The sequence below is a fragment of the Anas acuta genome, chromosome 2, assembly GCF_963932015.1.
Source record: "Anas acuta chromosome 2, bAnaAcu1.1, whole genome shotgun sequence".
Classification (NCBI taxonomy): domain Eukaryota; kingdom Metazoa; phylum Chordata; class Aves; order Anseriformes; family Anatidae; genus Anas; species Anas acuta.
In genome coordinates this window covers 89,750,350-89,764,825 of record NC_088980.1, presented here as the reverse complement: position 1 = coordinate 89,764,825, position 14,476 = coordinate 89,750,350, and the positions used below count along the sequence as shown (strand labels likewise).

The following is a 14,476-nucleotide window of genomic DNA, read 5'->3' as shown; positions in this document are numbered from 1 at the left end:
AATTTTACCAGGGTTCTTTAGAGTTGTCATGCAAACAGGATTTTTTCTGTCTGTTGACCAGCAGCAGTTGAAGTTGATGTATATCATCAGACTTGTTTTTGATATATTGATGATGATGAAAGTTCAGATGAGTTTATCCATTGGGGCTATATGTATATAATATAAATTCAAGTCTTCCAGTAAGTATTCCATCATCAGTAGTAAAATAAAGATACCTTGGCTTCAGGTTAAACATCTAGTGAATCCTGAGCTAGGTTTGAGCAGTATGCACCAGATGACACACTGAGAATCTAACAATTCCAGAGCATATTTTTCTACCAGTGAATTAAAAGGAATCCATCAGATGAGGGAAAAATCTGCAGTTTTTAAAGCGACTTTACCTATGCAATGTTAATTTTACTTAGTTGAGTAAAGTCTTCATTCTGGCCTTTCCCTAACTTTCGTATGTTAGAGTTCTTCATATCTTTGTATTTTCTTAGATTGCCTTGTGAAAAAAATGTTTGTTTTTTTTTTTTTTTTTCATTTTTCTTTTTCTTTTTCTTTTTTTTTAACAACTAAATTTTACTAAGTTATGTGCAGAAATAAGTCTGCTGGAAATGGTGGTTGCAGTTGATATTGTGACACTTCTATTTTACCTACTTGCATGCTTGATCTTTGATACTCTTATGTTCCAGTAGGTTACTGACTTAGAGTCTAGTGGATTTATTCTCACTCAATGCCTAGAAGATCCTCGAATAATGCTAGAACTACTTCTTCTGTGAAGTTTTTATAAAAATCTACTTTCTCACTATTTTTTTTTATCCTATTAATTTCCATAGTGGATTTAGTTTTCTTGATTCAGCATAAATTACTGAAGTGTTCTGAATTTGATAGTCTTGTTGTTTATGCCTACGACATAGTTTCTTTTAGCAGTTTGTGGAAGAATTGTATGGCATTTAATGAACCTACAGAACATATGAGTAAGTTCTTCTGAAGAGAGCGTAGGTTTATTTTAAGCTGTGCTTGCTTCGTTGGAAAATTTAATCTTTAGATATTTCAGAAGGAGCAGGGGATTTTGAGGATAATTTTGGCCAGCTCAGGCTTTCAAGAAGTTAGAAGGATGTTTTCCTTAGGTTTCTAATGCAGAAAATTGAAAGAGTTTATTTTCCTGAATAAGGCTTAAAAACACGCTCTAAGTTGTCATTGAGGAACAAACTTTCCCCTTGGTACTGATGGCATAAGATATTAGCATCTTAAATTATGAGCTTCACCTGATGTGTCTAATACTGGGTCATATGCTCAAATCTGCAATCTGCTCAAAATAAGAACCAGTAAATGAACGTGGGTATTTTTGTCGGTAACTGCAGTTGTTGCTGGTCAGAAGAGCAGATGAATTGAGGTGATTTAGTGAGAGGGCCCTGCCTGCTTTCCTTCTCAGTCTGTCAGAGTCAAAGGGCGACCGAGAACGTGTCTGTATGTCGCTGGATATATCGCCTTGGGCTCTGGGGTGCTGGCTGGCGGGTCTGTGGAAAGTCAGTGCAGATGGTTACGGGGACCTGCAAGGTGGCTGTAGACCATGTAGTGGTCTACGTGACTGGAGACACAAAGGGCTGGTAGTTGAAATGGTGCCGATGTGGAGATGAGGGCCCAAAAGGCGAAGCCCAAAGGGGACGGGCCCTTGCCAGGCTGTGAGAGGGGCGTGTGGAGATGCTGAGGGGAAGGGGAGCTGGGGTGGGTCTGGGGTGTACTGGGAGCTACTTCGCTCCTGCAGGAGGGCATCTATGACTGGAATAGGGTGGGATGACTTAGTCGTAGGTTTAAGCCTTTGCTCATCCCCTCCACCATGGCTGAAACTTAATGGTCTGTTGGCAGTATGTCATTAGTATGTGTCTGTATTCTTTTGAAGGAAAGGCTTTTTTCATCGTTAACTGACAAAAGAGCCCTTCAGTTTGGATTTTTTTTTTAACAACACCTGTTAGTCATTGTGGGGGAACGTTGCTGGCTTGTATTTATACGTACTGCATGCTTTTGTAAGAAAATGGGTGACTGTAAATGCAGAAACATGAAAGAGCCCATGGCGAGCTCTCCTTGGAAAGTCATCTCCATGCTTGCACACCGTGGTGCTGGCTTTTTCTCCAGGGAAAGAAAAGGGAAAAATTTTTAGGTAAAATGTGTCGTTCAGTTGTATGTATTCGCTAATGAAACTTAAGAATTGGACTGAAGAATTTGACAGATTTGTGCGACTGGATCCAGGTCACTGAAGTGTTAAATTAGCATCTGACTGCAAGATCTGCAGATGTGAGAGATCAGAGGTCTCAGTTAAGCTAGCTGCTCAGTTGTGCTGGTTTAGTCAAAGTTAAGAAACAAGTGAAAGTGTAAATGAAACAAGATTTTGTTTTATTTTTATTTTTCTAATACTAAATCACAGATGTGCTAAGATAAGGTTCACTCCTGAGAATGCTGAACGATACTGTTGGTACTTTAAAACATATTTTTATGTAACAGTACTTAAAATGATTAAACAAAAGCTAACAGGGTGTGTTAAGCACTCAGTATATAGGTTCATCTGAACAGGAAATAAAGTTCTGTAGAGTTAATAAAAATACAATTATGACAACATAATTGCCTAATATTTACATAATAAAAAAGCTGAGTACATAAACTTAAGTCCAACTAATTGCCTAATTGTATATTATTTTATCTTAATTGCCACCTAAGAAAGCATAAATTCTAGTTTAAAAGTTTATACAATTGCAAATGAGCAAGTTTAGATGTTTTTGAAGCAATGAAGTTAAACCTGTACTTTCTTAAGAAGTAACAAGACAAAACAAGCTGCTTGTTCAGGTTAGACCATGGTTAAAGCCCATGCCTAAATCCAGTCTTCTCAGGATATACTCGGACATACTGACTCCATCAATTTTCAGTGTACAACTGGATGGCTGGCAACTTCCAGTGCTGTATAGCTCAACTCACAGTCAAAGGGAGTATGGTAGAAAAAAATCACCATTGCGGTCAGAGGACTTTCTCTGCTAAATGCTACTGCTTCAGTGTAGTTGCTTAAGAGACTTGAAAATTTCTCATATGGAACACATTATGGCTTAACTGATTAATGCTAAATGCAAACCAGCAACGTGTTTCACTAGTGTGTGTGCATGTTTTAACTATTGGCATGTTTATATTTCAATTCTTCAGTGTTTCAGCAAGGATGGAAGCCTTGGGCTTTTACTTTATTTATTATTTTTTATATTTTTATCCTTTACATGCTTGTTTGCTCTTGGCATAAGGTATAATTTTAGTGTGCTGTCCTAGCAACTAATTGAAGATAATTTCAAGCTAGGCCCATTACTGATGGCTTGGGTGACTTAATTTTTAAAATATTTCCTGCTCTTCTGTTTAGGTTTTAACTTACTATTTTTTAAATTAAAGCTTGTGCTGAACTTGTAAGGTAGCAATATATCTCAAATCCAGTATTTGAACATTTAAAGCATTTTAGTTCATGAGAAAAGTGAATGAATACTTAAAAAGAAAAATTAACAAATAGTTGTTTTAAATGTTTGTTGGTGGTTTTTTAATTAGAAAAAAAAAAAAAGACAAACCAAACAAAAACAATAAAACAATGTATTTTAAAAGTTTGGTTTCCTTTCCTCCTCCTCCCTTTCTTCCAGCTTGGTCAGATGTTTGATATTAAATTTTCTATGTTTTAAACATGTCAAGTGTTATAGACTCTGAAGATTGAATACTTACTTCCATAAATGTCTGTTGTTCCAGAATATGTTGATAGATTGACATAAACCCTTACTTTTTTTTTTTTTTAATTAATTGTGGTTTCTGAGTTGCATCTAACTCCATCTGTTAAACTCCCATACACAAAGATTTGTTTTCACTTTCAAAACCTGGTGTTTTTACAACTCCATTTCAAAACAAGAACAGTCTACAGTGTGGAATAAAAAATGTAAAGAAATATAAAAGTAGCTACCAGTGTTTTGTTTGTTTTTAGTTCCAGAACCCATACAAAAACCACATGAAGGACCTGGAGAGATGGGGAAGCCTGTGGTCATTCCAAAAGAGGAGCAAGAAAAAATGAAAGAAATGTTTAAAATAAATCAATTTAACTTAATGGCAAGTGAAATGATTGCACTCAACAGATCTTTACCTGATGTCCGGTTAGAAGGGTAAGTGCTTTATGTTATGTTAAAAATATACTCTGCTGTAATGGAGAAGGTGCAAACAAGTGATCCAAACCAAGATTTCAGTTCTGTAAGATATTAACACTGAAAAGTAGGAGGATTTCCTGTGTGTATGGTACTTAGTTGCAAAATAAGTTTGAACAGCAGAGACCAGTTTTTTTCCAGTGTTATTTAAGTATGAATCTGATTACAAGTATCAACCCCATTCAGGTAATAGAAACTAACTTTGTTTTCCCTCAACCAGATTAGTTTAAGATTTGGTGTTTCAAGGAAAAAATGACTTATTTGAAAAATTCATGCTTTGCTTTTAATGAGGCAGACTAAAATTCTGCATTATATGAAATTGAAAAGATCTAATGATGAGAAATAAGTACTTTAAACATTTCTTACCTAATGAAATGTGCAAAGCCTCATTTAGATTGCATTATAATGTTTTCTCATATCCATCTGGTTTATTTTTGATCTTGCATCTGAAATATTGATTCTTTCAAAGCTATTTGAGTAATTAAAAAGAAAATTGTAGCCTTGTTTTAAATAAAGCTAAGATTGCTTTACTCTCCTGGGGATACTCTCTACGGGTAGCTGATGACTTCCCCCCACCTCTAACCTGCCTTAGTTAGGAAAGGAACTCTCAAGGTAAATAGAGCTCATAAATACGATTTTCCCAATCAATTATCTGTAGTCTTCTGCAAAAATCAGATGCTAGAGAAACTCTTTTTCTGTAGAAGCTCAGCTCTTGCTTCTGTGTGCACAAAACCAAACTGCTGGATTAATTTGTTTATCATTTCCTGCCTTGCAAGGTGATACTGGGAGTGACTTGAAGCTCTAACTGATTCTCATTTTTAATGGGTGATAAATAGCTGTGTTGTATGTACTTTCACCTATAGTAATGAATGTGGTTCTGTGTAGCATACGAGTTACTGGTAGTACTGATGATTTTATTAATTAAGCTATTTTTAAATAAGATTTCCTAAGTTTGAACTTACCTAACTTTTCAATTGATTTTCAATTATATTATTGGTCAGGTTTTATGGTCATCAATTGTCTGTTTCTCAGTACAGCGGAAGAATGCAAAGCATGAACTTGCAGGTTCTCCTTTTGAAACTGGCTTTTTCTTTCTTTCTTTCTTTATTTGTGGGGGTGATATCCGTTTCTTTTGTCACTTTATTGCTCTAATCATGGTTTGAACTTGCCAGTGGATCTCTCTTGGTGTTCACACAGTTTCATATGTGGTGTATGAGCCTTATATCACACCTCTTATCAGAAAAGACATTGTCTCTTTGTGAAGCAGTAACTAGCTCTGGTTAAGAACTCCTGGTTAACATTCTAAACTGATTTTAGCTGCAAGGAAAATCATGAGTTTCTCTGGAGATTTTTGTCACAGCTGGAATGCTAGTTTGGTGTGACTTCAGTATGTTTTTGGTTTTACTGTTTTTTTCTGGAAGAACAGAATAGAAGGAATTAACAAAACTTTGGGGAAATAAAAAACCAGTTGGTTAATTTAGAAGTTAAACATTGGCAATTTTAGCATTACTACCATGGAATTAAGGAGAAAATTCAGCAACATCTTCTGTTATCAGGATTCAAATTGGAAAACTTGCTTATATATATTCTACCATTTTTATAGTGTAAGTACAAAGTGAAGAAAAAAATCCCTTCCATGTGGATCTAAAAAGAAGTGACTTGATTGTAAGTTTTGAAGTCTAGATTTCAAATTAACAAAAAATGGAAAGAGAAATTGTGAATAAACTAATATGGTACCTTCTGCTTCTTACATAAGCATCATTCAACCTTTTGCAGAGAAGTAAAATTACAATTTTAAAATCAAGTTCAGCTATAAAAGTGGTTTTTATATGCTTGGCCATGCTCTGTAGTTACAGTGTTTTGCAGTAAGATATGCATTATAAACTTAGTCATGTTGCCTGGTCATTTGTTCACCTTTTACATTTTGATGGTCAAAAAAAAACCCCACACTCTACTGCAACACTTTGTGTGTGAGGGTGAAATCTTAGTAGGCAAGGTCTCAGAACAGAGCTGTACTTTTCTGTTTTCATAAATTGCTAATATTCACTTGATGTGTGAGTAGCTTTTGACAGAAAAATGGTCCCTCAAAACTCTTCCTTTTGTGATCTTTTCAGCACGTACTCTACAAGGTCATGCTAGATAAGAAGTTGGGGAGTGTTCAAATTTTTTGAGCAAAGTTTGGAACATTGTGTTTGCAGTGCAAGGGCATCTTAATCCGCGTGTGTGTGTAATACTTCTTTTCAAGATCACTAGCCACTTCCAGAATTGAGAAACCTATAACTATGCACAGATGTTACATGTATGTCTTGTAAAAGTATTTGTCTTATAAAAGTGTTTATCTGTTCAATCAGAACATTTACATGGTTAGGAATGCTTTCTGCTGTGTTGGTGGAGTTGCTTCTGCTGTAACTCGTTCTGTCTATATCCCTGCTATTACGGAGATAGTTCGGGGAGAAGGAAAGAGTGTAATTTCTAACCATGCCTTGCCACATTTGTGTGCTTACAGAACAGCTGTTAATAATACTTTTAATCAAGGTTTTGGAAATGTGGGATATGTTCAAATTGAGCTGTTCATGTAATTTGCTTATTCACAGGTTTTGTGGGTTGCTTCCTTTAATGTGGTATATGGGAAGATGCGACCATTTCAAGTCCTATAATTCTCTGGCCATGTCAGTTCTTCTGAAATACAGAAATCTCTAAAGGATTGCCTAACAGTTAATCATTGAAAAGCTGGTGAGATTAGGTGTGCCGCGACCAATTTACTGTATGAATTTAATGGCGTACCCTATCAGCCAGAGCACAGCTTAACCTATCAGCCAGAGAGCAGCTTCTGCACAAATCTACATTAGCATTTACATTAATTTCTAGTTCTGCCAGCCCCCCTGTACTGTGTACAAAGGCAAGCATGGCTTATATATATCTATATATCCCTATATCTATACCTGCCCTGTCCCCTGGTGCCTTGAGGCATCTCGTACCCAAATGGGCTCCGTGTTCTGTCTTGCAATTCTGCGTCTGGGTGTTGATCGTTTCATCTCTGTACAGGACCCACTGGGGGCACCTTGTTTGTGTTTTGGCAAAGACATTTTGAAGAGAGAAAATGTGGGCTCCCTTAATAACGTCTAGGCACTCAGCCAGCTCAAGGGAACTCCTCGGTATCAGATGCCTACAGAAATTAAAATCTGTGTTCTGCTGAGCTGCGCCCCAGTCATATTAATAGGCTGATATTTACTTTTACTACTTGGCCCCAAATTACTGAGGCGCATAGATAAAATCATTAAATTATAAGATAATTAAGATATGCCTGAATCAGTAGTCGTCTTATGTCTGCAAGAGGGAACGTTTTTCTACTTATTCTTCTCGTTGACCCAACTAAAGGAGTTGGTGAAGGGGGCAGGAGGTAAATGAAAAGTCATCTTTATTAACCTGGGTATTTCCATGACTCTGCACCGGAGCATGTTAGTTTGACGAACTGATGTAACCAGCAGGGCCGCAGCCTCTGGAGGGATGTTGTGGGGGAACAAGCAGCTGGGGTGGGCAGATTGGTTTTAAGTTAATAGAATATTTCTTGTAAGCATGTCTTATTCGGGTCTGTGAATCAGTCATCAAAGTGGGAGTTGGTTCACACTTGCCAGGAAATCACGCAGCTGTGGGCTTGACATGACAGCAAAGAGCGAAATGATGGGTGATGAGGAACACCGGAGCCTTGCCTTGGTTTTGCTGCAGATTAGGGAGGCAACAGCTAAAATAGGTGGCGATGACTAAAGCAGGCGTTCAGCTGTGCCTGCGTGCTTTAGATGGGTGTTCTGGCTGGAAAGCGGTGCGGTTAGATGCATGCAGTGTGTGTCCTGTGACTCGGTTTTGGTCTCAGTTCTGTTTGAGGTGGTTTTGAAGCTGCTTTGTAAACTGAAAAATGAGTACTGTGTTCTAAGGCTGAGGTTTCCAGGCCTGTAGTCGTTTATTTAAAGGTTTGTGGAGTGTATAAAGCTTTTACGGAGACACTTGTGTCCCTGGCTTGAGAGTTTAATCCCAATTCTGACCTCTTTGCTCTAGAAATGTGCATCCATAAAACTCCCTTCTTTTCCAGGTACAAGTGGTCCAGGCTGGCAGCAGTGGAGGCATAGCTGGGCAGAACGATGTTGTGTAGTGTCATTAAGCTCTGGTCCCCCTGGAGATGACACTGCGGTGCTAGAAGGGTGTCATATTGTGCAGCTTGAGGTTTCCTGGAAAGATGATGGGCTCCCTCAGGCACACCAGCAGCAAGGAGAGGAGTGTGGATAGCTTTGGGCACCTTAGTGCCCTTTCATACAAAATTTGTCTTTAGTAATTTATTTTTAAAAATTAAGATGCAGATCCCTTAAGACCGTAATGTTTAATTAGTACACTTACGTAGTGAGTAAGTTACTATTGAAGGCCGTTTTTGCTCAAACTACCCTGCTCAGTTCCTGCTTTCAAGCTTTACTTTTACAAACTGGAGGAAGTTGACTCTTTTTTTCCACTGTAGTTAAAAACTGCTCTTCTAAATCTAACTTTCATGAATGTTGTGGAGTTCATAGCAATTATTCTGGGCTCACTTCTGAGCAAGTCACTCTTACAGCTAATTCTCGTCCTTCATCTCTCTGCCTGGAAAGACCTCTATAGGTCTTATAGGATCTAGGCTTTTGGGTGCATCAGGTCCTGGTTATTGTGTGATGCAACATATAATGCTTTCAGTTATGAGACTGCGGTCTGGTTTTCATACATATGCTTTAAAAATTTGTCGATTTGCAGGCTGAAACAGACATTTGAGAATATACCAGTGCTTAGTTTTTTAACTTCTCAAAACACGAATTGGCCTGACTACAGGGCTTTGCTGTATACTTCAAGTTGCTCTAGTTGACTCATAGCAGGACACAAGTTCTTAAACTTACACAATCATCGTGAGAGGAAAACAGTTTATTTGATTACACCTATTTCTGGTAAAACTAGTAAAGGCACACATGCAATAGTATGTTCTTGGAAGTCACGTGTATTTAAGTTTTTTGTGTTTGAGAATCGACTATGTGAGGCTTGTGAAGGTGTGCTCTCTTTCAATTATTTCAGTTGAGGAGGAGAGCTAAGGGAGTAGCTTTATATTCTATACAATCGGGTGTAAACGTGGATTGTGGCCAAAAGAAGTCTTCTCACTGCTTCTCTTGATACCGATCCAGCAATTGTGTGGCCTAACAATTCACTGACTGAATGGAGGCCTGCACTCCAGCGGGGGTGGTGTGTGTGCGTGTGTGTTTGTTGGTCAGCAAACTGCAGCAACACGCCCAGCCCCTGTAGGGTTGCCAGATCCCTTGCAAAGAAGGGGATGGGATGGAGCTGTGATGAAGAAAAGGGGGATTACTGCTTTAGCTGCAGCCTACAGTTCCACCTTTTTAGGCGGAACACGGAGGAAATAAAATTAAAAAATGTGTATTAAAATGGGGATTTAAGTAGGCTCATAAAATATATGCTTTGTGAATTTTCGGTATTCGTTTAACTCAGGTAATACTGACATAAAAGGGAATCAAAAAGAGCAAAGTTGTGAAGATGGGTGGTGGAAAACTTCAGAAACTTGCCCTATGTTTTGTTACAAGCTAGAAATCCGGACTGTTAATTAACCTGGCGTCTGCAAAGGAAATCTGCTGATCTGTCGAAAAACTGTGTAAGTTTCAGCAAAGTGATGCTGAAACTCTGAAAGCATGTGAGGCATTAAAGACTTAACAGTTGTCTTTCAAAGCAGGGACAATTTTCATCTGGCTCTTGCGTTGCTGTTAGTTTGTTACTGGCCTAGTGCAGAATCAACATTTGGAAATGTTCTTGTTCACATTGTCTTAATGAGTTAATTGGACAAATTACCTATAAATCTTTTTCTTAGATGAAGTTTAAAAAAAAATGCTAAAAATGTGCTTGCATTGTGTGAACTCTTGTTTATATCCATAGACATATACATATGCACACACATTTATGCAGGTGCATGCTTATCTATGCAAACTTGACAATCTCATTCATAGTTACAGGTGTCTTCCATTTGTGGATTACAATTGTGAGCTTTATGCCAGTGGATAGGTTAAGTACAAAAAATAACTTGGCTAGGGAATTTAAGGTTTAATTTCAGTCTTTGAGGACAGAACTCTTTTTTTTTTTCTTATTTGAAAAAGTGCTTTCCTGTGGTCACTTCAAGATCAGAAAAAAATAGTCACTTGCAGGTAATTCTTTTTATTAACTTCTGCTTGAATTCTGTAACCACAATGGTTTTAAGGACCATTTTGGATTTTGTTTCCAGGGTCTAAAGAAGATTTCTACTTGAATCATGAGATAATGCGACCTTTCTTATATCCAAATCTTTGAAATCAGAAGAAAGGAAAATTTCATACTCTTGATGTCAGGTAAATTATGTAATACTATTGAAGGCAGACACTTAAGCAGGCTGGATAGAAATGCTTAAATAAGAGTAAGGGATTTGCCTGCATTCAAGGCACCTATTAAGAGAGACTAATTGGAGTCGTGATATGAATTACAGAAATTAACGATCTAATTTTAAAACAAATTGTTCTGATTTAATTGGAAGAAGCAGCTTTCTTCGGGAGAAGTGAGAAGATTTGTTGCAAGCCTGTCTGCAGTGCTTTTTCTTTGTGCAGCCACAAGTTAAAGCTGTGGTTATATGCAAACTCTATGTTGAAAAGAGGTGTGGTATCTTCTGATAGTGATTTCTTTTAACCCTTCTAGCTGTGTTGCCTCTGTGTAAAAATCAGACCTTTATCCAACTCAGTTGTCTGTAGTCTGGGGACTTGGGGTATTCGTAAAATTTATGTTGGAAGCAGATTTATTAATGCCTTTGTTTTTGGTGATGTCATGAGGCTGCTGCTTATATTCAGGAAAGACTAAGTCATTGTTTACCAGAAACAGGACTCTCGATCTCTGTAGTGTTTTGGCACTTCTGCTGCTGCCTCTGCTTGCAGGGGTGTTATTCTCTGCTGGAAATGTAGGTCAGTATCAGCAGCTTCAGGGTGAGGCCGAATCTTTTTTCAAACCGGTTTTCACCTGTGATTTAAGCAGGTATTCTTTGCATTGTGCAGAGCTGTGCCTCAGCTTTGTTACCTTAACTTGTTGCAGAGCATAACTTAAGGCAAATGGACCGATAAACAACTGAGCGTTGATATTTTTATGGCACTGCAGCAAGATGGGGTGGATATTAATTAAAGCCCGGGGTTTTATGACAGGAACTCATATTTTCTTCTCTAGTGATCTGTCGTTAACTTTGGTAACCTCAATAGAAAAGAAATGCATTTTAAAGCCTAAGGATACTGATGTTTACTTCCCAGAGATTCCAGTTTATTTCAATACTAAAGATTATGCTCTTCATACTGCAGCAGTAATAATAAATAGATTTATTCTAGGGGCTGTATTGTGTAGCATTTCCTCAAAAACTCTGCTCTAACGTGATTTTCAGCACAAGATGTTTGCAAATTTTGACCTTTACCATAAGGCTTACCATTTGGTCAGGCATTGGAATGGGCTGCCCAGGGAATATAAGGTGGAATCCCCATCCCTGGAGGTATTTAAGGGATCTGGGGACGTGTCAGTAAGGGGTACGGTTTAGTGACTTAGTAGGCCAGGTTGATGGTTGGACTTGGTGATCTTGAAGGTATTTTCCAACTCAGATGATTGTGCGATTCTGTTCTTTTGTCAAATTTAAGTTCTGAGAGACAATTGGTTTCAAACCACAGTTTTTATTCATAACTGTTACTTGTAGTGTGCAAGATAAAAGATTGCACTAAGTCCGTAGGATGACTAAATACATCTCCCCCTAATTCCCTCTTTTGTTTCCAGTGCAGCTTTCAAAAATGCTTCGGCGCTGCCTTAGCATAGTGCAGGTGAGAGCTCTGCTCAGAGCTCTAGTAGGGGCTGCTCAGTGTGCAACAGATACTTTTGCTTGCATCCCATCTCTGTCCTTCGTCAGTGTGCTCTGGTTATGTGTGCTGGGTTTGGAAAACGAGGATTGCACAAGTGTTTTAACTGCTGTTAATGTTTCTGACCTACTGAAAATTATCTTATTGGTCATGTCTTTTTCTAACAGAAAGATGGTGAAATCTGGGCATAAAATTGATGCCAGGTATAGTGAATAGCAGCTTGAGTAACATCTGAGTCTATGACCTTCTTTGTTTTTAGTTAATTTTTGACAATTCCAAATTTAAAAAAATATATATTCTGTTGTTATTTGCCCTCTCTTTGCTCTTCTGTGGAGAATAGCATATTGGCAGGTCAGAAGAGGTAGAGATCTGACCTGTAGTATTTAACATGCATTTCTAATGAGAATAGAGGTATGACATCTGTCTAGAAAATGACCAAAAACTGTAATGTTTTGCCTCTCTGAAGGAGGCTTTCTTCATTGCCTCTTAATCCGTCATAGTAGTACATAACTGATTCCATAAAAGACCATGTTTGTAGCTTTTTTTTTTGGCTGCAGTTCTTTAGTCTATGAAACACAAACACATAAGTTCAATTAGGATATTAAATTCCTTTTTATTGCATTACTTTCTGAAAAGATTTGGCATGACTTTCAAGGGTATACAAGCAGATCATTGCTAATGTCGTAAATATTTGTCTTTTGAGATATGACAGTATAGCACATTTAGAACTCAATCTTGAGGTTTAGGGATAATTTCTAGATAAATTGTCCAATTTTATAGTATTGATAAAATGCCAAGCATTATCGCATAAGGAGATGGTTGCAGAGTTGCATTGCTAAGATAATATTTGAAGTATTTGTGAAAGTCCGAACAGTAACATGAAAGAGGTGGCATTAGGACAGCACAGGCCTTGTTGATCTTGGGGTCAGGCACTGAGCAGCGCAGGATATAGTTATCAGAGGAATTTCATCTTCCTAGGAATGCTAATGAAGGATTGTTTAAAATCCTCTAGCAGATTTCTTCTGTCCCAGTGGTGAAGTATGTTCTCCTCATTTATTCAGTGGCATCAGAGAAGAGGTAACGATGAGATGCTTCAGTCTGTAATCTGACAGGCGCAGATTGGATACTGTGGAAAACCTGCATTTTATAAGGTCTTGAACTATTCTGAATAGTCCTTTTTACATTTAATTGAAGGTAGAAATAAGTTGTGTTTTTTTTTTTTTGTGTTTGTTTGTTTGTTTGTCTTACCTTTTATCCCACAGAAGTGGGCATGGAGCACACAAATACTTCTCTGAGTTGAGAGGATGTTTTTGTTGCTGGATTAGAAGTTAGTAAACTGTAGATTTAGTATACTGAATATTTGTTAGTATAGAGTGAAAAGCTAAAACAAACAAAAATCTTCCAAAGCTTTGCACCATTGATACTTTTTAACAGAAATGTCCTCGTTGGCTGTTATTTTTAACCATCAAGTAGACGTTTCAATTGTAGTCCTGGGTTATACAGTTTCTCAAAGTGTTGTGATGGACACTTAGTCCTTGACCAAAGTTCTTTTGGCAGGTGGAACGGGAAATTTATTTCAATTAATAGGACTTGTCTTTTCTTTCCTTGGAAGATTATGCCAAAACAGCCTTTAAGTTCTGAGATTTAACAACTAAAGTGAGGCAATTCTTTCCAAATAAAATTGATGGCACTTTGAGGCTATTTTTGTCATGTCTCCTGCAGACTATTTGTAGCTTGAACTGAAAGCGAAAAGAGGAAAGCGGCATATTCAGAAGCTCTTCAGATGCATTTGGAATAGTATCAGGTTGTTATCAAGTGGCTACACACAATATATTAAATAAACATTTTCTAGGATTTTTTTTAGATACATCTCCCTATCTAAAGCATGTATCTATGTATGACTCAACACCTTCACAAAAAGTTGTGGCAATAGAGAAGAATAACACAACTGATAGTTGTGTTCAGTCTTCCACTATGAAAACTTGCATAATGGGTTTAAAATTTTTGAAATCATGCTACAGGGTGTTAGGGACAACCTTTATTTCTCTGTCATTCTTGCTCTTTAGCAATGTTGTACACACATGCACGATGGTCTGTCTTCCTTCCTTTGCTTTTAGTATGTTAAACTTCAAGTTAACGAGGGAGATGGATCTGTTGCACTGCCTTGTGCTCTTGAGGAGATACAGACCTAAGAGTAACCAACTAATTAAAAGGGACCAGACCAAAGAATTCTAATATATGGCACAAAATTGCAAAAAGTTCAATGAACAATGCTTATGTGTATGCATCTTTCAGGGGTCAGAGCAGAGTCATGTCTAGTATTGTCCTGTGGCTTCTTTGTAAAAACAACTTTCAAAAGTGTAGCTT

At 37.6% G+C, this 14,476-nt stretch overlaps 1 protein-coding gene across 4 annotated transcripts in view; it reads left to right on the top strand.

The window, feature by feature from the left end:
• The window catches only part of GALNT1 (polypeptide N-acetylgalactosaminyltransferase 1), an 81,188-nt gene that overhangs the window by 39,064 nt on the left and 27,648 nt on the right, over window positions 1–14,476 (top strand). For 3 of the 4 annotated variants that reach the window (XM_068671129.1, XM_068671128.1, XM_068671127.1), the window contains one exon: window positions 3,977–4,151. In XM_068671129.1, the coding sequence (XP_068527230.1) occupies window positions 3,977–4,151 (175 nt within the window). Of the gene's footprint in view, window positions 1–3,976; window positions 4,152–10,564; window positions 10,586–14,476 lie in introns of those variants that run through there. The other variant, XM_068671131.1, reaches the window with a different exon arrangement.